Source organism: Cebidichthys violaceus, unplaced genomic scaffold, assembly GCF_023349555.1.
Source record: "Cebidichthys violaceus isolate CVI_PGR_0920_01 unplaced genomic scaffold, fCebVio1.0.p SCAF_74, whole genome shotgun sequence".
Taxonomy (NCBI): Eukaryota; Metazoa; Chordata; class Actinopteri; order Perciformes; family Stichaeidae; genus Cebidichthys; species Cebidichthys violaceus.
The window spans coordinates 956981-981093 of NW_027176958.1; the positions used below are offsets into that span (position 1 = coordinate 956981).

At 43.1% G+C, this 24113-nt stretch overlaps 1 protein-coding gene across 2 annotated transcripts in view; it reads left to right on the plus strand.

Moving 5' to 3' along the window:
- Nucleotides 1-100: 100 nt before the first annotated feature.
- Nucleotides 101-24113, plus strand: part of LOC137892030 (A disintegrin and metalloproteinase with thrombospondin motifs 14) — a 35697-nt gene continuing 11684 nt past the window's right edge. The window contains exons 1-7 of one of the 2 annotated variants that reach the window (XM_068736923.1): nucleotides 101-259; nucleotides 595-1016; nucleotides 10522-10678; nucleotides 13321-13517; nucleotides 18646-18729; nucleotides 20995-21151; nucleotides 23312-23417. In XM_068736923.1, coding sequence (XP_068593024.1) covers nucleotides 193-259; nucleotides 595-1016; nucleotides 10522-10678; nucleotides 13321-13517; nucleotides 18646-18729; nucleotides 20995-21151; nucleotides 23312-23417 — 1190 coding nt within the window. In that variant the 5' untranslated portion in view covers nucleotides 101-192. The remainder of the gene's footprint in view (nucleotides 260-594; nucleotides 1017-10521; nucleotides 10679-13320; nucleotides 13518-18645; nucleotides 18730-20994; nucleotides 21152-23311; nucleotides 23418-24113) is intronic. The other variant, XM_068736924.1, reaches the window with a different exon arrangement.

Here is a 24113-nt window from a genome sequence, read left to right on the forward strand (position 1 = left end):
GAAAGGGAAACGCGCAGAAATGCCCGGCTGCTTCGCTGGAGCTCAACTCTGAGGACTTTTCTCCTGCATTCGTGTTTTTTTTTTTTTTTTTTTTTTTTTTTTTTTGTTCAGGAGGAAGGACTCTGCTCAAAGTTTACAACAGAAAGGAAAAGTCAGCGCTGAAGTGGCAGCTCTCACACTATAGCCCTCGCTATGGATTGTATGTATTTATTGATGTGCTTCTCACTTTTGGATCCAATTTTCGCTGCAGAAACGCATGGTGAGTTCTCCACTATACTTCCTTTTGTTTTGCACTGTGTACACAAATGCACTCTACAGTCTTAACTGTTGAGGAATCAGGATACAGAATGATGTCAGTCTGACAGCCGTACTGCTCTGGATGTAGTCAAAGTGTTGAACTGCTGGAGTTTGATTTTTACTCATAATACCAACATTCATTCTGAGCTACCTTTATATGCTTTATATAATAAGTATGAAATAAGGTTCAGCTCTCTCCTCTATTAAACATAATTCAGCTCACTTTGCTTTATAGTCTTTTTTTTCTCTCCATAAGAACTTGCCATGATTCTCACTTGACACTATCTGTCCCATCAGAAAAACTCTCTGGAAAGTTAAGTGAATATGGTCTTATCGTGCCATTCAGCACAGACTCCCGTGGCAGGTACATTTCTCACGTGGTCTCTGCTGGAAGCGGAAGTAAAGGTGCCGCGGCCGCCGGTGGTGACGCCGCCTCGGCCTCTGGCGGCAGAAGGAGGGTGGCCCGCGGTGCCCCCGAGATGCCCCCGGTCACCCCCGCCTCGGCGCAGCACTTGTTTTTCAATGTCACCGTGTTTGGGAAAGAGCTGCACCTCCGCCTGAGGGCCAACAGGAGGCTGGTGGCCCCGGGGGCTTTCGTGGAATGGCAGGAGGACTTCGTGGAAAAGGCCAAGGGACTTATCCACGGGGACTGTGTTTTCACTGGGGACGTGAGCGACATGCCGGAGGCCTCCGTGGCTATCAGCAATTGTGACGGACTGGTAAGTCAGAGCATGCTTAAATAAATCTGATGGCGAGGGCTGTACCTGAGAAAACATGCTTTCTCTCTCTTCTTTGGCACAGTGTCAGACAGAATGTTATGGGTTTGCAATTGTAAAAGCAATATTCCATCCGAAATCTACTGCATCCTTTAAGCATCAGGCATTGTGTAGGCTTGAGAGGTGGCTGCTAGTGTGTAGCTGGGTGCTTGGAGACGTCTCAGACATTGGTGCATGACAGTAGACAGGAGCATGCAGAACACAAACCCGTTATTGAAACTGGTGAGCAGGTGATGCATAGAGTGTAGCTAGAACATTTTCATTTTGTCACTTAAACCTGCATCAATTAACGTTTTGCCCACTTGGGGGCAGTGTAAAAAAAAAAAAAAAAGCAATATTAGCCATCATTTTTGGAGTTTCTGGCCACCCTGGCAAATGTTTGCCCAATCCTTCCCTTTCTTCATAGCTCTGTTTTCAACAATATCTCTTCAGCTGCTAAATGCTTTTATTTCGTTCAACAGCCGGGCTGCTGGAGTTAGCGCCGTTTGGGTGGAGCTTTTTTTTTTTCCGCGTGAAAACCGATGCTGCAGCTACATCCCACATCGGCGTTGATGAGAGCAGCAAGAGAGTTATAACCGTAAAGTCGCAGCCCGTAAAACCCCCCCCCCCCAAAAAACAGCGGGCTGAAAGATGCTTCAGGGCTCTGTAAAGCCGGGGTCAAAACAGTTCACAAGGACCCCCCCCCCCCACGATCCCAATTTCATCTCTCTTGCTTCTTGGTGAGGGTTTTTTCAGGACAATTGAGCTTTCAATGTGGCATCAGCGCGACACAAAGAAACAATGGTCGTACCCTTTCATCGTCGTCATCGCTGTATTTTCTCGCTCTCTTAGTTCCTCTGTATAAACACAAAGAAAGCTCACTGTGACGCTGAGACGACGAGGAAAAATCGATTCGTAAAGAGTCTTTCTTTGTGTCGTAACAGTAAGTAACGTGTGGGCAATGCCATGTAAAGTCATTTACTGGAAGGTGAAATTGAGGCCAAAAAGCGACACAATGCTGTATTCAGCTATGAGTACAATATCAACGTTTTTTTTTTTATGGATTGTGCGTTACAAACCTGGACAGCAGGCTTTATCGCGGTGCTCTTCAATTTGAATCGAGGCCTAAGACAGAACGCAACGATGGTTTAACAAATATGAGCGAAAGAGAAGACGTGACTTCTGTTCTTCTTCTCTACAGACGCAACAAACAAAAAAAAAGCAGAAGGCAGGTTCACATGACCGCAGGCTCCTGACGCTAAATAGTGTTCCCGTGGCAACACCCGAGTCGTAAAATTGCATCTGAGAGCATTTTTTTCCTGAAAGTTTTAATATATACTCGCTTAATTGTGCTTAATAAAATGCAGCAGCCTGGCAGAACAAATAGATGCGGATATTAAAACTGAATCAACGGTGCTAATATGTTCAATGCACAGTATTTTAACCCTCACATGGCCATCTTGAACTTGAGTTGTCGTCAGCCGGGAGCAGCTCTTCGCTCATCTTGGTCTCGGGTCGACTGAGATTTCTATCGTCTATTAGTGTTTTTTTCACGGTGTGTTGTTGTTGAAAGCTAACACAGTACATTTAGTTTTTATCTTTATTAAAATGACGACGTCTTTAGACTTTACCGGCTCTCACATATCAGCATTGATATGAAAAGAGGAGGAGACTTTGGGTCTTCGTGACGGTCGATAAAGAGAAACGTACTCGTTCTTATGACTTGCAAACATTCATGTCATCGGAGATTGTTGTATGTTTGCAGAGTGTTCCCGTCAACCACATCTGAAGAGAAGGTAAATCCCAGAAGAAGCCTCAAAATTGACAGTAAACTTGGCATATTTGAGGTCTAAAACCAAAGTGGCAAAAGCATCATAATGTCTAAATACATTTGTACTGAAGATAAGACTAATCTGACATCTCGGTGTGTGTGTCCAATGTTAGAGACTTTGACACGTGTGATATTCATTTTCTTGAAAGATCTGTTCCAAATCACAACAAAGAGCAATTTTTTCTTGTCTGTTTTCGTTACTTTTTACCTTCGGTACAAAAATATTATCCCATGTAACATTGCTGCCATTGAGGTATGTGCATTATGCAGTTTGTGTCTTTTCACATGTCCAATTTCAAAGCTCTGAGCATCACAACATGTCCACTCACCCCTCTGATCAGCATCAGAAGTGTCTCAGACCGGCCAAGCGAAATGATCCGCTTGGCTAGATTTTATGTTGTTTTTTTTTGTTTTTGATTTGGCTGCAGTCGGGCTCTTAAGAATATCGTCCATGTGTTTCCTCGCATCGAAGCCAACACAAACACAGACCTGTCTGTGCATGCAAGGGGTGTTTCGGGAGGCATTTTGAAGACAAAATTATCTGCTTGATGTGGAAGGACACGCGGGAGACGTCTGATGAAAGGAGCGGGTTTAGATGGAAGTCTATACGTGAGTCGTGGGCGCGAGGTCGCCGCATGCGGGCCAAATCTCTTAGATGCGCTGTGCTGCATGTCTTTACATACCACCAGCACTCAAACCTTCAAAAAGTATGTTTGATGTCTTTCCCTTATGGAGAACACACACACACACACACACACACACACACACACACACACACTTTATTGGAGCAGACGTATATCACAGCTGCGTTAGATAGAGCTCTGATTTGAAGTACACACTTATCCGACATCACAACTCCTAACTCCTAGCTCCTAGCTCCTAGCTCTGCAGTGAGGCCGGCTCACATGGAGAGAGGACTCCCCTAACAGCAAGGCATGACATCACCAGTTACAGATTACGTTAACTTGGTCTGCTGCCATGTGGAGCTAGATTTATGGCATTCCAAAGCTCAAGACAAATAACACATTCATGCATTAAAGCTGCAAATAAATCTGATATCTTCTGGATATATTTGGCCTCACAGCATTCCCAGACTGTCCGCCGAGGCTGCGAATGAAGCGAACGTGAGACGACTCTTAAAACGCCTTCGCTTTCAGATTGTGTTTATTAATTGACCAACATGTCTGCTATATGTCCCCCCCCTCTGACGGGAACTCCTGCTTAGATAGCAACAGCTGTAGCGCTCCGGACGAGCGTGAGCTATTGTTGTGGAGCGATGAGTGATGGCTATGATTATACTGTTGCTGCTCATGTGTTGGGTATTAGCGCAGATGACGGGCTGATTGAATTACATGTGTGATGGAAACACGAGTGCCGGATAACCGCATTCGGGGGGTGTGGGGGGGGGCGCTATTTCTGTGTCCATCAGTTAAAAAGAGAGAGAGCCACCTAGCAACAGTCAGCAGGCTTAGTTTTTTTTTTGTGGGGGGGGGGGGGGGGGGGGGGGGGGGGGGGGGGGGTTTGGTGGAGGCAGTTTTCCATCCGTTGCAGTTGGAAAAATACATGCATAAATTGTTCTATTCATGCATGTTTGCAGGAATTCTGCACAGGCCTGGTCCCGGTCCAGTATTCCAGAATCCTCCGGTGTTCCAGTACTCTGCTGGCACCGACGATAAAGGCACTAAATTAAGAGGTCCATCAGTGGAAGCCCGGCATCTCAGCCAACAATGTGACTTATTTCCTCTCAGTTGAGTTAAAGTTACAGTATGTCTGAATAAACGCGTGCTAGTGTGTGTGTGTGTGTGTGTGTGTGTGTGTGTGTGTGTGTGCGCGCTCATTCAAGTGCACACTGTAATACAGGACACGCATAACTGTAAGCACACCAATAATGTCACAATAACGACATCACATCAACAAACAAATAGCAAATGAATTAACAGAGTTTTGACTGTACACACATATCAATTCAATATTGCATAATAATACATTGCTGTATACTACTAATACTCCCGCTACTTCTGCTTCTGCTACTACCACCCTGAAACTGCTTACTAGTACTACTACAACTCTTCTGCTGCTACTACTGCTACTACAACCACAAGTATTACGTATACCACTACTACTACACATGCTTCATCCACCACTACTACACTACTAATACTACTACTTATCTTTGGTACTGCTTCTATACAACTACCTCTGCTACCACCACTATTACAACTACGTACCTTTTGATACCGCCAGTATTACTCCTACTACTTCTACTACTACTACTACTACTAATACTAGTATCTCTACGTCTCCTATGGCCGCTACTTCTAGACATTATTACTACTACTGCTACCAGTACTCCTACAGCTGCTACATATCCTTTTACTCCTCCAAATATTAATAATAACAACAATCATGATATTAAAAGGAGTGTTTATCCTTTTAAACTGACTATCTTCTTCTTTTTTTTTTTAAATCCAATTAGCCGCTCACAGCAGCCTTAATTACCTTAATTACTTGTATTATTGTTATTTTCCTCTTCTTTGGTATGAGTCTCGTGCAGACGAGTGCTGGTAATTACAAGCCCAATTTTCTCCTCATGATGCCGGCCGTGATCACCGGCCGTGCTCGCTCTTTGTGGCCCCGCACAGTGAGACGTGACAGCTGATCAAAAAAGGAATCAGGCAGTAATCCCTTCTCCTTCTGTCTCATGCGATTATCTCAAACCTGCGACTCTTGCCGAGTCAAGCACCACTCGGCCCACGATTTACTCCCCGGCTCATTGATCCTCCGTTGATCCAACATGTTGTGTGACCTCGAGAAGATGCGTGAGCATACCTTGATCTCAGCGGTTGAGAGCGGATTGCCCTTTTTTGTTTTTTACTCTCTCCCTCTCTCCGTGTGTCGCGTGTGGATCAACAAAGAGCGAAGCCTGGAGCCGAAATTACACGTCTTTCAACAATGTGCCACAAATTACAGGTTAAGCCCCTGGAAGGACGGTTGGACTTTAATTTCCTTGCGCAATGCAGCTCGTGCATGGCCTGTGGCACTTATTCCATTTTCTGTATTGTGTTTGTCATTAATGCACCGCAGTGGGCATCTCCGTTAGATATTAACAATTTAATGCGAGCAGTTCGTGGCCAGTGATCTGCCTCACTTTTATAGTTTCACGTTTATTTTCTTACTTACTCAAGTCGCTATGGATCAATTGATCAGTTGATCAATGAATTTCAATGTTTTTCTTGTGTCCCCCTCATCTGAAAACAAAATCTCCGCCCTCGTCTGTCCTCTTTTAAATAGATCTATTTTCAGCAGCGAAGTGATTTCACCATCTTTTCGCTTAATTTGGCCCTCGCTTCGCCGTGCACGCCGCACTGAGCAGGTGACGGACTCTACTTGCTAGTTTGCACAGCAGGCAGAAGAAGTCTCTCTGGAAATGACATACAGTACATGCCCACCTTCAAAGTCGCTCTTACGGATGTGTGGAATTTAGTGTACTGGTGCGTTTAAGGGTTAGCTATATATCGGCCCTTTCTCTGCGCGGTGACGTGACGCCGCTGGAAGCCTGAAGCCTGACCGCCTCAGCTTCCAGGGTGTTTCTCACAAAATCGTATCCTCCACTGAGCACTGCGTGTCTCAAGAATAATCCCACATGTATGAACACTTGCATCATATTGGAGCAACCTGAGTACCCCTGCATCACAGCTAATCGCTAAATTTGATCATGAACAGTGTGAAATCTGGAAAAAAAAATAAACTCTAAAACGCTCACAGCTCATTTTAAATTGATCCCGTGATGGGGATGATGAGGTGTTATTTGCATGCAAATTAGCAACACTTCCAGCAAAAATCTGTTTCGCTCAATTTAGTGTAATGAGACAACTTTTGTTGTTTATGACTCAAGGGTGTAATTCTCCTCCGGGGACGAGGTAACACTTGTTTCATCTGACAAACACTAATTTAATTGTTGATGATCTGATGATGGTGTTGAAACCAACATGAATACAATTAATTCTGAGGAGAACAATGTCTGAACCAATCCATCCAGTATTAGTTCAGTCTGGATCACTGTGCGACGTTTTAAATGTATTTATCTTCTAATTTACGGGTGACATTGTGGAGTTATAATAACCACCTAACATATGCTATTTTTAATAAATCCATTTTCTAAAAAAAAATGGCAGAAAATAGTAAAACAAATGACTTAGACTTAAGTTAGACCCTATGGTCATTTAGTCATACCAAATATATTCAATTTACAGAGCTATGAAACAGAGAAAAGCAACTAATCCTCAAATGTGAGAGGCTGGAATCATTTTCAGGTCTTCGTTAATTCAGCTCAATTAAATTTCCAGTGGGGTGAAGCCATTAATAATACTGACATTAGCTGAAGATCCCCCCCCCCCCAAAAAAAAAGCTCTGTGTCCCCTTCTCACTCCTGACAGCAGACGTGCCCCTTTCCCCAGCTTGGACTCCACCATGCAGCGTACACATGTTTACATTCGGCTCCTCTGTAGGCCCTTCCAGATGCCGCTGCTCTGCTCTCCCCCCCCCCCCCCCCCCCCCCCCCCCCCCCCTCACAGACCCGGCTTCTCTTTCCACCCGCTGCTGAAATAAGAGACCACAGAGGAAGTATTCCAGCATGTCTTACTTGGCATTTCCTGGTCCGGGGCTGGACAGATTCTTTCACTCCTCTTTGCCCTCACTGTCATATGTCCACACTTAATATTTCATGGCGTTTGTGTTGCTAGTCCTGACAGCAAGCCGAGGAGTTTGAGGAGTTTTTCTTTTTTTTTTTTTTAAAGCACAATGTCCTCTTTACTGCACTGCATTTAGATTTGCAGCTGTAAATACACACATTCTTGCCAAAGTCTTGTTGGTGTGCCTCCCTTATGAGTGATGATAGGCTGGACAGATTTATTTGTAAGGAATATGAGAAATATAATGAACTGCACGGTGCAGTGTATTCAGAAAGCACAGTTTGTGCTTAAGCTTAATAAAAAATAACATGGCAGCACAAAGAAGAGTTAACTACAAGTATATAAGTAGAGGACGTAACACCCTTTATCCTTCATTTGGTCGTGTGGTTTTGCTTAATTAAACACAAGTTGTAACTTAAAATCCAATTCAAAGCACCTCTGGATCTACCCCTGTATTGCTTCTTTTTTTTATTTTCGGGTACAGTTTGCCGTTATTGGACACAGCTCATGGCAGAGTGCGTGTCAGGACACATGAGGGAACAATATTCTCCGGATGGATGTGGACAAATGTTGTTCCAGCGTCGTTACCATTTTGTCCACCAGACTGGTGACCCGTCCGAGGAGTCTCTGTCCTCCCGTGACCCAGCAGAGGGTGAACGGTGATACGTAATGGACGGCGGTAGAAGCTCTGCGCTAATGCTGATAATGAATCAGCATTAACAGGCTGTAATAGTGAGCTTTCCATCGACACACAGCAGGCAAAACATGTTCAGTGGATAATAGATTGAGTTGTGCATTACCTTTCCGGCATTCTCGCTTATGTAAGCAATTATGTAGCTTGAAGGGAAATGTTTTTCACACAAGATTGAAAACTTGCCTAACTTTTCTGGTCACAAACAGTTGCTAATTTGCCCATCCAACATGTTATGGAGCAATATTTGGATTTGTTTGGAGTCATGTCTTTTAGCCACCTGATGAATGTCCCAAATAGCTGTTTTTCTACCGACTCCTGTGGGAAACATCTGGCTCTTAAACCGCTAAATGCGCCGCTATGCTAACCAGCTAGTTGCTGAATGTGTCTGTCTGCTGATGAGGTAGATCAAGGTGGGTTTTTAGAGCTGAAAACAGCCAAAGACAACCTCATGAGAGCGGTGAGAGTGAACTAAAACGGTGAAGTTGTCGACAATTAGTTGAAAGTCACTATAGAGCTCTGTAAAGTCGAGAGGAGCTGCAGATTCAGGTGATGATTATCTCAATAGAAGAATATTAATTATGGTCATTTCATTTGTTTTTTCTGGTGGGTAGCAGTGGACACTTGGGACGCCATGCATTATTCACAGTACAACATCACCCAGTGGGTTCACAATCAAACTAGCTGATGAGGTAATCTACCAATACGTATAGCCAACGCATTTTAATTAAATGTATTTAATTACCTAATGACGCCAACGTTACATGGACAATTGTAAGAACCCTGAAAATGAGTCTTAAACGCTCAAGTGAAATATAACTGCTCGAAAACGGAAGATATTTGAGTGGGGAAAGGTAGTGAATAAATGTCGAAAAACTGTGTAATTTACATAATTTACAATTTACATAATTTACTGAATACTGAATATCAGTCCGGTTCTAAGAATCATTGAAGGACTTCAAACGACACGCTGGGTTTGCACTCTTAAGTGTTCGTATTAAGGAAATGCCTGTACTGAATCAATGTAGAAATTTTGTTTTACACCAAATTGAGACCCAGTAATAAATATTACAGCTTTCACAGTAGACACTGTAAGAGTGAACCAGAGGTCGACGTTGGCTTCCCCGAGCAGTCCATCTAAATATTTACCTTCAGTCACATTAGGTATACAGCAAAGTCGCCATGAAGCAGAGGATGTTTGCTTTATGGAAACCAGTGTGCGGCAAATGTTTGCGTTCCGCGTATGTGTTGCGCAATGTCAATCAGGACGCTGCGTTGGGAAAGAGTTGATGTACCAGTTTTAGTCGGGCTGTTGATGGATTCAGGTCCAAATCTTGACAACTCTAGTGCAACGTATTTAAAGACTACGTAGGGTGTTATAAATATGCATCTTGAGTGCCCTCTACTGGTTAAAACCTGGCTTTTGTGGTTACATTTTGATCTTGAGCTAGGTTGCGTATACGGAGGCGGAACAATCGTCAGCATCCTAGCGGTTAGCATAAGCTAATTGAAAGGGTAACGGCTGTTATAAACAGTTATTGTTAAAGTAAAGTAGACCTAGCCCAGCAGTTCATGTGGTGCCTTTTATGTTCTGTAATTGTAGCACGAAAACATGGCGGAATTAGCAAGCTAGCCAGCTAACTAGACCAGCCAGCCGCGAAATGAGTAAAATGCCGTAATGCCATCGGAGTTACAGAAGTCGCACAGCTTGGTCTGCCTGCAGTCCGTCTTGTTGGATTAAAACGTTAGGTTGAAACATCGTGACACATCACAACTTATTTTGTCTGTCATTTTACTCGGGAGATTAGAAAACTATGGGTTTTTTGGCTCTCGGAGAGCGCAGACAATGGTGCATTGACGCGCTCCTTCGGGTCCTTGGGTAGCAGGTAGCTGAAAGGGTATTTGTTTCGAAGTTGCTAATTGAAGTAGAGCACATCAGGAAGGTTGGAAGGACATGAGTACGTAGAAAAGTAAATTGTGAAACTTCAACCTCAGAGCTTTGAATTCACTAAAACACATGAAAGTCATTGAGACGTTTAGCTGAATAGAGACATTGCTACTTATCTTGTTCAGTGTGGCACTCAATGCATCTTGATGGAGGGCTTGTTAGTGAGGGGCCTCAAATGCGAGTCTACCTGCAACATTCCCCATCTCAAAATCGCCCAATTGATCTGGCACTCTATAATTACTCCAGTGGAATTAACCATCCTTTGAAGGAGGGGGCTGCACTAATTTGAAGCCCTTTTTTTTTTCCAGGCAGGTTTGATCCGGACCGATAACGGGGAGTTTTTCATCGAGCCCCTGGAGAAGGGCCAACAGGACGTGGAGGTGAAGGGCCGTGTCCACGTGGTCTACCGCAGGTCGGCCGTCAAGCAGGAGGCGGGCCAGCGGAGGGAGGACCTCCGCAATGAAGGTAGGCGGGGCAGAATGGAGCCTGACATCAGCGGAAACAACAAGCGCTGTGTGTGTTTGTGACTGTGCGTGAGCGTGCACGTGGGAGTGAGTGCCTCTGTTTAAGCGCATAACAGCCGGGACTGTGTGTTTGATATTACATCACGCAATCGAATACTGCACAATTCATTTTAAGGGGTTTAACTGCATTCAAATCACCAGTGGTTTGGCATTATTACAATGCATATATACTTTACACTTTGAAGCCATTGATTTCTATAAATTACATTACATTACAGTCATTTAGCAGACGCTTTTATCCAAAGCGACTTACAATCGAGTATCTATCTACACACCGTAGACGCAGCTACGGGAGCAATTTTGGGGTTAAGTGTCTTGCTCAAGGACACATTGACATGAGACTGGTAGAGGCAGGAGCCGGGGATCGAATCTCCGACCCTCTGATTGAAAGGCGGCCCTGCTCTCCACTTAGCCACGGTCACGGTCACCCGAAAGTCTATTAGCAGACTTCTAAAACCACCACAGATAACATCATTTTGGTATTGAAACCCAAACTCCAAACTGTTGTTGATACTGAACTTTGTGGAAGATTAATATGTTTTTCTACAGATCTTGTATTTTCTTTTTAAGCTGCGCTAATCAACATTCTTTATATTAATATCAAATAAAACCGGGCATAGTGAGCGACGATCTGGGTAATGTAGTGGAACATTTGGCAGCTAAAGAACCAGCAATTGTCCTCAGGAGACCAAAACAGAGGTAAGAGATGAGTGAATATTGAAGTCCGGACACATTCTGATTGTTATTTCAGCACAACAATAATGTAAATGGACAAGAATGAAAGCATGCTCAATGCCTATACTGGAAAGAAAGGAAACCAGTGAACTTAAGTACGCATTATTCGAAGCTTAGGAGTTGAAACGTGCAGCTCTTACACTCCTATCACTGCTCTATATTTATTAGGCCTAACAGCAGATGCAAGCGCTCCAAAAGCAGCTGGTAATGTGAGGAATTCTGGGCTCCAGTGGTAGTTCTGGGGACTAGGGGAGGATGGGGGAGCCAGTGAGGGGAGAGAGAGAGAGAGAGAGAGAGAGAGAGAGAGAGAGAGAGAGTGGTGGGGGTTACCCTTCCGTTGCAGTCAAACGACCCAGCTCCGTTATGAATTCCTTTTCTATTCCTTCCTTGATTTCTATAACAATAGCTTGAGCATCTGGAGAAAGACTCTTACGCCGTACTTACAGATTCACCCCATTTCCAACGCATCTCTTCAATTTATTTCACAGCACACACTAATCAAGCCACTCATTCACATTTTCTAAGCCTTCTTTTATTAATTTTTTTTTACTGCCCTCGTGAAAAACACCGTGTTCATTTGTAGCTTTACAGGCTACGTTCTTCTATAAAGTGATGCAGCTGGATTCTCTCTTTAATATTGTTGCCAATTTAGCCTTTTCTGAACCTACGCAAAACATGTTCAGTCATCAACTCGCATCAAGGAAGATGTTATTCTCAGAGGAGAGCATTAGTGACCTGTATTTGTTAATCTTGTATATTTTTCTCATGGGTTTTTTCCTTTAAAGTTCTGTCACATCCTGTCTGGAGAGCCAATGTCGCTCTCATGTAATGTCTCTGTCCATGCTTTTATCTGCATTATGTAACAATAATATATGTTATTCATGAATCCATTATTGAAATAATCCAGTTTTTGCAGTTATTGAACATATTTACCATAATGCATTCCGCCGCCACTGGTGCAAATACGTTTTTGCGTCCGTTATGCATTTATGTGTTTGTCTCTTATTTTGGGGTTATGTAGAATGAATTGCATGAAGGCAAATCACCGTCAAAATCCGAGAGCGCCGAGAAGTGATGCAAAAGCGCTCGTCAAAGTCAAATACTCTCGGATTTTGTCGGTGATTTGCCTTCATAGAATTGCTTCTCAAGAGTTTTGCGAGGAGCCAGTTGTCTGAATGTTTTTAGCAGAACGCTGCGTTTATTCTTCATTTTTATTTTATCTGCGTTGTACTTCAGAAAATACTTTGTCCAACTGATTTCCTGCTACAGTATGCAGAAGATACTGTGTCACGTCTCCATTAGTTCCTGGCGGGCTTGAATCACTACCGCCCACCCGAAGATTCTTAGAATTCATAGCTTGATATATAGCTTTAAGCAGCACGCCGAGCTTTCATGATACACGAGCCATTTTCCTGCGAGACAAGTTCAAGCGTTTCAACTCGGCGCATGAATATCACAACATTAAACAGCTGACGTTGCTTTATGAAATGGATGAATGCCGTTTGGATTTTGGTGCGCCTCAGCTGGGATTCGGGCCATGAATGCACATATTATAGTTAGGCTAAATGTGGACTGAGAGGAAATACACTTCACTCTGTAGGCCAACAATTTATGAGTCTAAGGGGAGTATTTTGACTGGAGATCAAGTGGCTTTGAAAACATCGAGTCCACCGGCCTGACGATAATCCCAAAGGATTCCTCCCTGCGCATCCTGAGGCTCAAAGACGGAACTTTGTTTCACGGTCGAGTTAACGCAGACATAAATCACTCCGGAAGCAGAATAGAAGACACATCATACATGCATCAGATTATCACAGTTTGTGCATTGACTTGTTTTTTCTTTTGCAGTGGCGGACTTCGGGATCGCAGACCTTCCTGCGGCTCTGGATCTCGTCGAAGGCAAACTGTCCGAGTCCGAGCGCAAAAGGAGGCACGCGAAGAAAGACGACTACAACATCGAGGTGCTGCTGGCCGTGGACGACTCGGTGGTGCGATTCCACGGCAAGGAGCACGTGCAGAATTACGTTCTGACGCTCATGAACATAGTAAGTCCGCTCATCAGACTCACGCTCACTGCTCCTCTATAAATGCTCTATAAGGACGTGAAATGCTGTGTTTTGTGATCTTCTACCTGTTGAGGCATTTTTTTCCCCTCCTTGTCCTCTCTGACATCAGACCTTGCCACACTTTCCCCCAGACCCCCACTTTCTCTAGCTGTTCATGGATTACCGATAGAGAGGTGAAAAAAAAAAATAAAAAATAAATTCCCAGCTCATTCATTACGGGTTCCACCAGCTCCTACCACCATAATCTACTTAATGGGCCCAAATCCCTCAAGTCAGATTTTCACAGGGTGCTGGTTTCACTCTGTAACAGTTACCATTTGGACTCCTGCATGGTGGTCTGATTAGCTGCACTAGACCAATTAGAGAGTTGACTGGGAGCAGTTCTGACATGGAATGATGTGTTTAATATTAAGATATTACACACACATTTCATCCACCAAATGTCTTCGGCGTGGAGAAATATCTGATTTTAACGACCATGGCTGTTTATGCTGTGAAGTGGCTGCAGGAGCACGCTGTAATTAGCACACATTGCCGTCTAATGCTCTCTGATGAGTCTTTATTTCAGATCACTGGCAGGATAAGATCATTTTTTTAGAGTCAAGTGAAAATCAAGTCCTTAAAAAGTAATAGTCTCTTTTATTCTGAGTAGAAGTTGATAAGAGAAAATGTGCAACTTCCAGAGAGAAAGGTGAAGTTCAAACAAACAAGGGTCAAAACTCTTTAGTTCCACTCATAAGCCACAGGCTTGCTGTGTCTGAAAGAGCTCTGCCCACTCAAATCCCTCTGAATCCCTGCTCCGTGGCTGCAGAATGTGTAGTACCACCTGGAGAAACTCTCCCTGAGGGATTGATTACTGAACATCCTGTCTGCGCAAAGCCAAGGTGACTGCCGAGGTGCCTGCTGCACAATGGCCGTGTTTGTTTGAGCGCGGACCAGGTTTCGTCCACGTCGGTGTGATGCTGTACACAAGCCAGGGACACCTAGCGCCTTGTAGCCCACAGCTGCTATTCTCATTTTCAGCCACAACAGTCCAATTCCAGCCCTCTGTGTGCTCCTCCTGGTTTTGTAATTATCCCGGTATACGTTGGTTTGGATGGACTCACCAAAGGCTGAATTAGTCCCAAGTAAAGAAAAATATGCAAATTCAGTATTTATGAAAGTCGTCATAGAACTTTTATGATGATATTTTTTGAGATGTTTTCCTCTTATATATATATACACACACGTATATATAGGTCAGTATAGACCAGTCTAGGAATTTGAGCTTGTAACAAATCTGGGAGAATTTGGGGTCACTTGAGTGTTCTTTACAGCATTTATTGCCCTGAATGGGCTTCTGTGAATGGAATATTTGCTTAAATGCCTTGGGTGTTACCTTGCGTCCCAGAACAAATTTGGACTTAAGCCAAGATAGCCTTTCTTCGCTGACAGAGCCTTTGTTCTGCACGGTCATAATTTGTATCTAAAGGAAACTCGGTGGCACACACTTGTTAGTGTTTTGGCAAAGAGTAGAACTCTGTTTGCCTTATCTGAACCTTTATTAGCCTGCACAAGGACAGATATTAAGAGGGCCTGGAAGAGGACGCCGCTGCTTCATCGCTGTTCACATATATATGAAAAGTAACCCCCGAAACTGAATTTAGATGCTTTATCTGTAGCTCTCACATCTATTCTTAAATCAAGATAACAAAAAAGTAGAGATTTCATGGCAGAAAAACTTCAGCTGCTGCTTCGATAACGTTGTTTTTACCTCGGCAACATTTTTGATATGAAATACAATTTTTTTTATTTTCTTGTTAATCAGTATGCCATATGAACATTAACTTTAACATTAGGTTTTATTATGACACCATATCAAATTTAAATCTCCTAGGATATTTAGTTTTAATCCGTCCATTAAAGCAACATTTAGAGAAAGCGTTTTTCTCCCATAATCAGGACATTGTAATTATATATGAGAGCACCATACAAGAGGACTGTCATCCTGAGGGAAATCATTAACACCAACCATCCATCAATCGTGTTTATCAGCAAGAAGGCAGCGAGTACTATCAGTCAGAGGCAGAGTCTTTGCAGAATGTCGGTGGGGGGGAAAAAAAATCAATCAAACTACCGTAAACAACAGGCCATGCATCTGCTAGTGGATGTGAAAGAGGTCATTTAGCATGCAGATGGGAGGGCAATTCAACAATTCAACACTTCAACACGTGCACACCTATTGTTATGCCATGTGCAAATGGCGGCGCACGCGCCTAAAGTTGCCTACCCTTGGTTTATACATAATTTTGGCTTCACAGATGGTTGGCTTTCCCTGTAATTCTGCAGATATGTTCATATGCCGTCTTTTGTGTCAGGATTGTAATTTTCACGAAGGACTTTTTTGCATATGCAGCTGGAGAGATTAAAGCTTTTCGGATATAAATAGCATCCCAGCTTTTCAGTGCCTCTGCTGAAGCCTTAATGAAAACATCAAACTTCACCTCAGGGCTCTTGTGAATTTCAAAGTGCCTAGCAACACCTATTAATTGTTGACCTTTGATAGATCGGTGTTATTGACAGGCTGAGGTGTGATCAACCAAAAAGTGATACTGACAAAAACGGGATCAGTTTCATCTTTCACCAGCATTGCAAAACATTGAAAAAACAATTTTAATTGCTGTTCGGAGCTCGAATAGTAAAAGAAAATTACAATAAATTCGTAATAAAAAGTAGTAAACTGAGGCAGCTGAAGCGTATGCATGATTTTGGGTTGAAAGTACCGAGGCGAACCATAAAAGTAATTGTTGAAGTAATGGAAAATACCTCAGACCTCAAAATTCGATGAGGAGATAAATACCACTCTTGTGGTAGAAGAGGTTATTGATCCTCTCACCTAACTCTTGAATAAAACAAGTCAAAGTAGTTCCATTCATGCCCACTCCTGAGTCTCTCTATTAAAGTGGCATCATCAGGGTATCGAAGGCTACACTAAAACCTAGTGATATTACAAAAGTGTGACAAAAAATCGGATGGATATTCCTCCATTAAACTGTTTCTAACAGTTGCTTGGCAACTGCCTTTTTGACAATTTTTGACACTAATGGTATTTTGGAAATCGAGTGCTAGTCAAGGGAAGGTCTTTCTCAAAAAAAGACAGGATACACGCCTGTCAAGGACCAAACCAAATGAGAGACTCATCAACAGTGTCAGGAGGCCCATAGGCAACGGCTCAGAAAGCTCTTTAAAGAGTTTTCATGATAGAAAGTTAGGATCAGAGGCGGACAGATTGGACACAAGTCACTGAGGGAAACAGGGATTAGGGGCCTTTTTTATCTATTCAACAAAGCTGTTGCAGAGGGGGATGGAATCGTTTGTTGATGGTATTACAAATACATCTTATATTGTGCTTTTTAGCAGCAACTAACTTTATATTTAGTTTCACAAACTTAGTTCAGGAACAAGGACCACGCCCAGAACACGGCGCATTTCCTGTGCACAAAGTATTTAAGCACAATGAACCCGTTCACGTCCTCTTTTGACTTTGCTTTCACACGACGTACGACAGACGCCCAGTTCCCGCCAGCCATCGGACACCAACGGTCCCCCATCACTCACCTAACCTCCCTTCTACAACCTCCTTGTTTTCTTCTTTACATCCCTTCATCCCTCTACCTCTATCCCGACCCTACATCCCTTCATCCCTCTACCTCGACCCCTTCATCTCTCTACCTCGACCCCTTCATCCCTCTACCATGACCCCTTCATCCCTCTCCCTCGACCCCTTCATCCCTCGACCCCTACCCTACATCCCTTCATCCCTCTACCTCTATCCCGACCCTACATCCCTTCATCCCTCTACCTCGACCCCTTCATCTCTCTACCTCGACCCCTTCATCCCTCTACCACGACCCCTTCATCCCTCTCCCTCGACCCCTTCATCCCTCGACCCCTACCCTACATCCCTTCATCCCTCTACCTCTATCCCTACATCCCTTCATCCCTCTACCTCTATCCCATTCCTTCATCCCTCTACCCCTTCAACTTCCGAAATCGAATCATTCCATCATGCAATCAACCTTGTAACTCATACTGTTATTGGCGTGGGCCTTGTTAGTGAAACATCAATAGGAAAAAGTTTCCTCAGCCAAAATAATATTACAGTTCACAGTCGATCTAACTCCTTGACCAGTGAGCTGAGGGGTATTAAAAAATGTATTGTCAGGGGGATGCAGTTCCTCAAAAGAGCTGATATAGGAAAAGTTAAAAAAAAGTTGCAGACTAGCTGATATGTGTGTGTTTGTTATCAATTAAAAGTTAATAGATGAAGAAAAAGAAATACGACAAAGATTGTGATAAATTTTGTTGCAAAAATGATTTTCTATGCCTGAAACATGACTTATAATGTTAAATTGATGTCACACGCAGTGTTGTAAACATACGTTTCCTCCCAGTAACAAGTTCAGTGGTGAAATGTGAAGGTGTTTAGTGAAGCTAAATGACTCCATGTTCACCAATTGAGAGTCTCCCGGTTTATTTTCAATCCGCAACCAACTAAATGACTTTCTGATTAATGGAAAAAGACATATTCACACCTCATTTTCCCTCTGAACTTTATTCATCAACCGCAAAGCGAAGCAGTTGATTGACTTCATGTGGCCCCTGAGGCGTGCCGACATACAGCGACCATTTGGTGAAAATAAAACACTCTCAACTAAAAATTGGACGTGGGATTTCAATGGCATCCCAGCTTGGCCCAGGGTTAAGCATCTACATACCGCAGCGTTATTATAAAGCCAAATAGCAGCCGACACACTTCTGGGTCAGGCTTGTTTGCCATTGCATAAGAACACTGGTTTTATTGGATGGTTGCCAATGTCTAAACGTATTTCATAATTATACTAAGCTTTTTGTAAAAGACGCAAAAAAACCAAAAAAAACTCACGGTTAGACGGCCTGCTGCTGCAAAGCTGTAACCTCAGAAATAAAATCTGTGGATCCAGCGTTCTTCCAGCATTTGGAGAATGTTCTTGTTTTAATTTTAATTTTTCATCACATCAACCTCTGAGTCGCCTTCATCATTACCTTCATCATTTGATCAGTGACAGATAATGTCCTTTCCTTTCAGGTTGATGAAATCTACCATGATGAATCTTTGGGAACCAACATCAATGTTGTCCTCGTCCGCATGATAATGGTCGGGTACCGACAGGTGAGCTATGTCACGCATCGCTTTTATTTTCTATATATGCAAATATATTTTCACACCGCTTTCCAAGGCAAGACATTTTGTGCATCTGTGGCTTTGTTCCAAGACATATTTTAAAATGAAAAGACTGCCGTTTGTAGCTCTATTGATTCCTAACAAGGTATTGTATTACATTGCTGTTACTGCCTTCAGGAGGTAATGGTATCAAAACAAGAAAGAAACATAATTGAATGGTAGCTTCATTTTGCCAAACACTCCTCTACCTCTCAGTGAAACGCATGTCAGATAAGATATTAGTTTGTATTTGCTTTCTTGCCGAGAGTTAGATGAGAAGATTGATACCGCTCTCACGTCCGAACAGTAAATTTGTAGCTGGAGCCAGCGGGCAATTAGCTTAGCATGAAGACTAAAAACAGGGTGAAACAGTTAGTTTGGCTCCTTCTAAAAAACTAGTGCGGATTAAAAACTGTGTTGATTAGTGAGCTTTAGAGGTACTGGTAGACACATTTATTTTGTCACCATTAAAAAGAGTCATGCTAGCTGTCTCTCCTGTTTCCAGTGTTTATGCTAAGCTAAGCTAACACACATATTTACCGTACAGACGTAAGAGTGGTATCGATCTTCTCATCTAACTTTCGGCAGGAAAGGGAATAAGCTGAAAGATGAACGTGTGTCCATCCATGCATTTAAGCAGCTGGCTTACAGTCAGCTTTCTGCAGTGATCTGATTTCTTTATTGTCGAGCATATCAAGAAACCAAGCTTCTGTGATTGTGTTAGGGGATTAGAGAAACCTGAGCCAGATTTCTCGAGCAGAAAGACGACGTCTTGGCCATTTATACATGCGACTGGGGTTTTCTAATCGGCACTTTACATGTGAGCATGTGCACGAAAAACACTTTTATATTTATATTTCCCAAAAAATGTTACTGCACTGTGGTGCTATTTGGTGCTATAACACAATTGGGGAGTGGATCTGTTGATGGTTAAATAATGACAATATATATACAATATATATAATATAAAAAGAAAAAGATCACATTTTCCAAGTGTATGATTTGATTATGCCTCAGGCCACTGTTTGATTGACAGGTGCAACATGGGGGGAAAACGGCAGCCATAACATCTTACACCAAATATGATGCCTAAAAAAACACATTTCAAATCAGCGACAAAGAGCTGTTAAATGAACCTGAGGTGAGAAGTTGAGTAGTGCATGACAGCAGGGGCTGATAATATGTCTATCATATGTACACCAATATGTGTGGATTCATTTGTTTTTCACCTATGTCCGCTTTCATGTATTCGGATGTTAGCAGGCCACACATTATGTAGTTAAGAGGTATAGTTACGCCATAAATTATGTGCAGCAGGGAGTTATTATTTGTCGAGTGCCTTTTCATCTTCATAAGTGACTGATGCTGTTGCCTGGAGGCTGGGCATTTTGCATGTTCCTTCTTTTGCCTGGTTGCCAAAGCAGAGACACGCTGTTTACACAGCACCAATTAGATGAGCTTGAACGCGTTGAACGTGTCACCGGCACACACCGGGAGAAGAAAGACAAATGTCTTCGCCCGTCCGTCCGTACGCACCCTGTGGCGTGAGCTCACTCTTTCATCCTCGACTGAGTTTTGTTGTCGAATTGGCTGGATCTTCGAAAAAAAAACTAAGAAAACAATACTTTTTTTTTCCCAGTTCCACTTTATTATGCTATTTCAGTTTCCAACAACAGTTTCCTCTTGGAAATCGTCTGCAGTTGCAGTTAAATGCCAGTTTTGAGGGGGGAAAAAAACAAACACTGGTGGGTTTTTTTTTATGTTGCAAATCTGGCGTGCGAGACACATTGAGCAGAGGGGAAGCCAGATCTGCTCAATATGTCCGTTAGGAATTTATTAGCAAGAGCAGTGTCCTTCATTCCAAAAATTCACATGATTCTAACAAATCTCCCGGCCTGGCAGCAGATTTTAATACGGCTGCCAAATACATTTGCAGAATTACTTTCAAATGTCTTTTTTATTCAACATTTAAATCTGCAGCACACCTTTTGAGCTCCATGAAGGAGCCTGAGTGTTCGTTTTTGTTCTGATAATTGCAGCCTCTTCTGGTGAATTGTGTTGTGATGATTTGTCATTTTTTAAAAAGTGGGAGCCCCAGAAAAATGAGTTTTGGAAACACTGCTGATCACGGAATCGATGAGCTGAGCTATTACCATTCCAGTTCACAGTTTGAGTGTTAAAGTGTTTATGCTGGTTTTTTTTTTTTGTTAACAGTCCATCAGCCTGATCGAGCGCGGCAACCCGTCCCGCAGCCTGGAGCAGGTGTGTCGGTGGGCCAACACGCAGCAGCGCCGCGACCCCGACCACGCCGAGTACCACGATCATGCCATCTTCCTCACAAGGCAAGATTTTGGTCCCGCAGGTATGCAAGGTACTGTATTTTTCTCGATCGAGGACTGTGCAGACTTGAGTGCTGATATCTGCTTCCGTTCACAAAGGGGTTGGCTTCAAGTCTTGCCCAGGTAAGGTCGATGAAAACTTAAAAAGCGGAGGCTGCCGCCGAGGTTACGAACCCAATTTGACCTCACAGGGAAAAAAACAAACACCTCCAACACCTTGCTGACTCGACATTGACGCCACCCTGGATCTAAAACTTTAGACTGATATTGTTTTTGGCATGTAGAGAAAAAACAGAAATGTTTGTTAGGTATTTACTTAAACTAACTGTTGTTTTTAACCCGTCCACTCAATCCTAATAATACATGTATGCAATGATTTGGAGGAGTTTTATACCATACATGCTCTGTCGGTTTCAGCATATGTCTCATGCTGTATTTTTTTTTTCTTTTCAGCACCTTCAAAACAAACGTTGAAGCGAGCCCTCCTAACTTTCTGAGAAACTTAGTCCCGAACGAACAAACATCCTCTGTGCTCAAGTTCAATCTCTTGCATTGACCCGTGTGTATTTTTAGCTTCTGAAGCACACGTGTCATGTTTAGAGGACGGCCCCCGAGGCTACCTGGTTTGCTTGTCACACCTCTGGATGTTGCTATAGCTGCCGTTGTGTTGTGCTCATAACAAGCCCAGTTCCTCTGGCGCCCTGCGCTGTGTCGGGCCGGGACCCGGTGCTGTGTCTCGGGGGTCACGAGCCGACATCGCACTCTCTCGTCAAAGCTTAACTGTGAGATGGTAGATTCTATATCCAAATACAGATATTGTGGCCGTGGGATGAATAGAAAATCCATTCAGTTTGTGGAGTAGCCGAGAAGCGGATGAACTGATCATGAGTTAACCATTTTACAAACACACTGCGATCAAATCTTGTGAATGATTTCAAGTGTTTTTTTGATGTGCTCTCCTGGCCGCGGACTTAATTTTCCAGGCGGTGTGTCCAGTGTTTGAGTTTATCAAGCAGATGACAGAGACCACCTCTCTGCTCACTCATGACATCAGCAGTGAGAAGCACATTTTTGACCCCTAGCTGCTGCTGCTGCTGCTGCTGCTGCTGCACCTTTTTTCGCTTCAATGTGCAAAGCCTCCCTTCATGGGAATGTAATCTGCATTCTCACGAATTCCTCTTATCTGCCTTTTCAGATAAAAGGTCATGCTACACAACTGCTTTCATGTTTCGCTAATTTCAATTTTTTTTGACATTCATGAAAAGAAAACTGGCCTTAAAGAATGTCATCGTCACGATCACTCTGCCGCAAAAAGAACTCTGCTATAACTGACTCGCTGCAGACGTTGCTCTTTTTCCAACGCCACCAAAAATAACCTTTTTTTTTTTAATGCTTTTTAAGACTCTTCATCACCGGCTGTCTGTCTGCTGCATTCTCTGCTTTTTTACCTGCATGCCAAAAAAAAAAAAGGTCTTCTGATGGTCAGAAAGCATGGAAATGATCTGTAAAAAGCCGCCAAAAGGAGGCGTGTTTCTGAACCCAACCAAAAAAAAAGGCGCTAATCGCTGCACACCTCTTGATCGAGTTATGTTTAAATGTTTGTGCTTTGCTTAAAGGTCTGGTAACCCACTGTGTGAAATGTTGTGATGCCGGAGCAGATGCAAGCTGGGTAATGGTGACAGGTTTCTTTTTGTAAATAGAGGAGATGCTGTCCATTAGCGCTAAGCAAGTTGCTTTTAACGTGGTTTCCTTTTTATATATATATTGCCGTCAAGGCTTCAGTGTTTGAATTTGGCAAAAGACGTACTTTAGTATCAATGAATGGCTTCTGGCTCTGAATGCAGACTCACTGAAAACATCGCTGACACTTGCCCTGATATTGTACAGATATTTCCCTGTAGTGACTCCATTTCGTTAAAGTTAAAGGGTTTGTTTTTACTATTTTGAGAATATTACTGCCAATCAATGGCGGTGCGCAGACACAAACGCGTGGGTTTATCATTGAAAAGAGACATTCAAAGAACCATGCACTTATGTACTTCGCTCCGGAGTGAGAGACCATCACAGTGACTGCGATCACGTCTTACAGAGCTCTAATCTTCCACCGTGATCTTCAGCCCGTGCGTGACGATGTCACCACCTTCATCCCGGTTCTTGATTATTAGGGCTGTGTGGTCTTTTCTGTCGCCCAGGTTACGCTCCAGTTACCGGGATGTGCCACCCGCTGAGGAGCTGCACCCTGAACCACGAGGACGGCTTCTCCTCCGCCTTTGTGGTCGCTCACGAAACCGGCCACGTGTGAGTAACGGCGCGCGTGACGGTGAAAGGACCATCCGATCACGCCGACAGTTGTGCATGCTGACTGTAGTCGGTAATCAAAGGTGTAGCAGCCCTTTAATGGGGCTTTGTTGTCTTAACAATTACCTGTTTGCCTGGATTCCATTAGATTGTACAGGTGTACTCGATAAAGGGGTCACCATGTGTATGTTGTTTACACCACTTTTAGGATATTACTAGCGTAGTGTACTAGCAGTGCGGGGTCGGCTGATTTTGTTACCTTTGGACCGAGCCAGACTAGCTGCTTCCGATCTTTATTCTAAGCTAAGCTTACCGGCTAAGCTAATTCACTGGAAAAAAAAACATATATTTTCTTATCTACTCTCGGCAAGAAAGAGAATAACCTGATTTCCCCCAAAAATATTATTATATTATATAAAAAATATATTTACTTAAGATAAGCACCATTACTTACAATATTTAGTTACTTTCCACCGCTGTCCAACTCTGAGGCTCCTTATTATTTAAGCTTAGTGTCGCTGCATCCACTCAGCCTATGAACCTGTGGAGCTTCAGTTGAACTCATTAGCGGCCTCTGCCTGTGTCCATAAGCCGTCAATTCATTCAATCATGTTTAATTCAATTTAAATTTAATTTGTACTGCCCAAAATCACAAATTTTCCTCAGAGGGCTGTACACATACGACGTCCTCCTCTA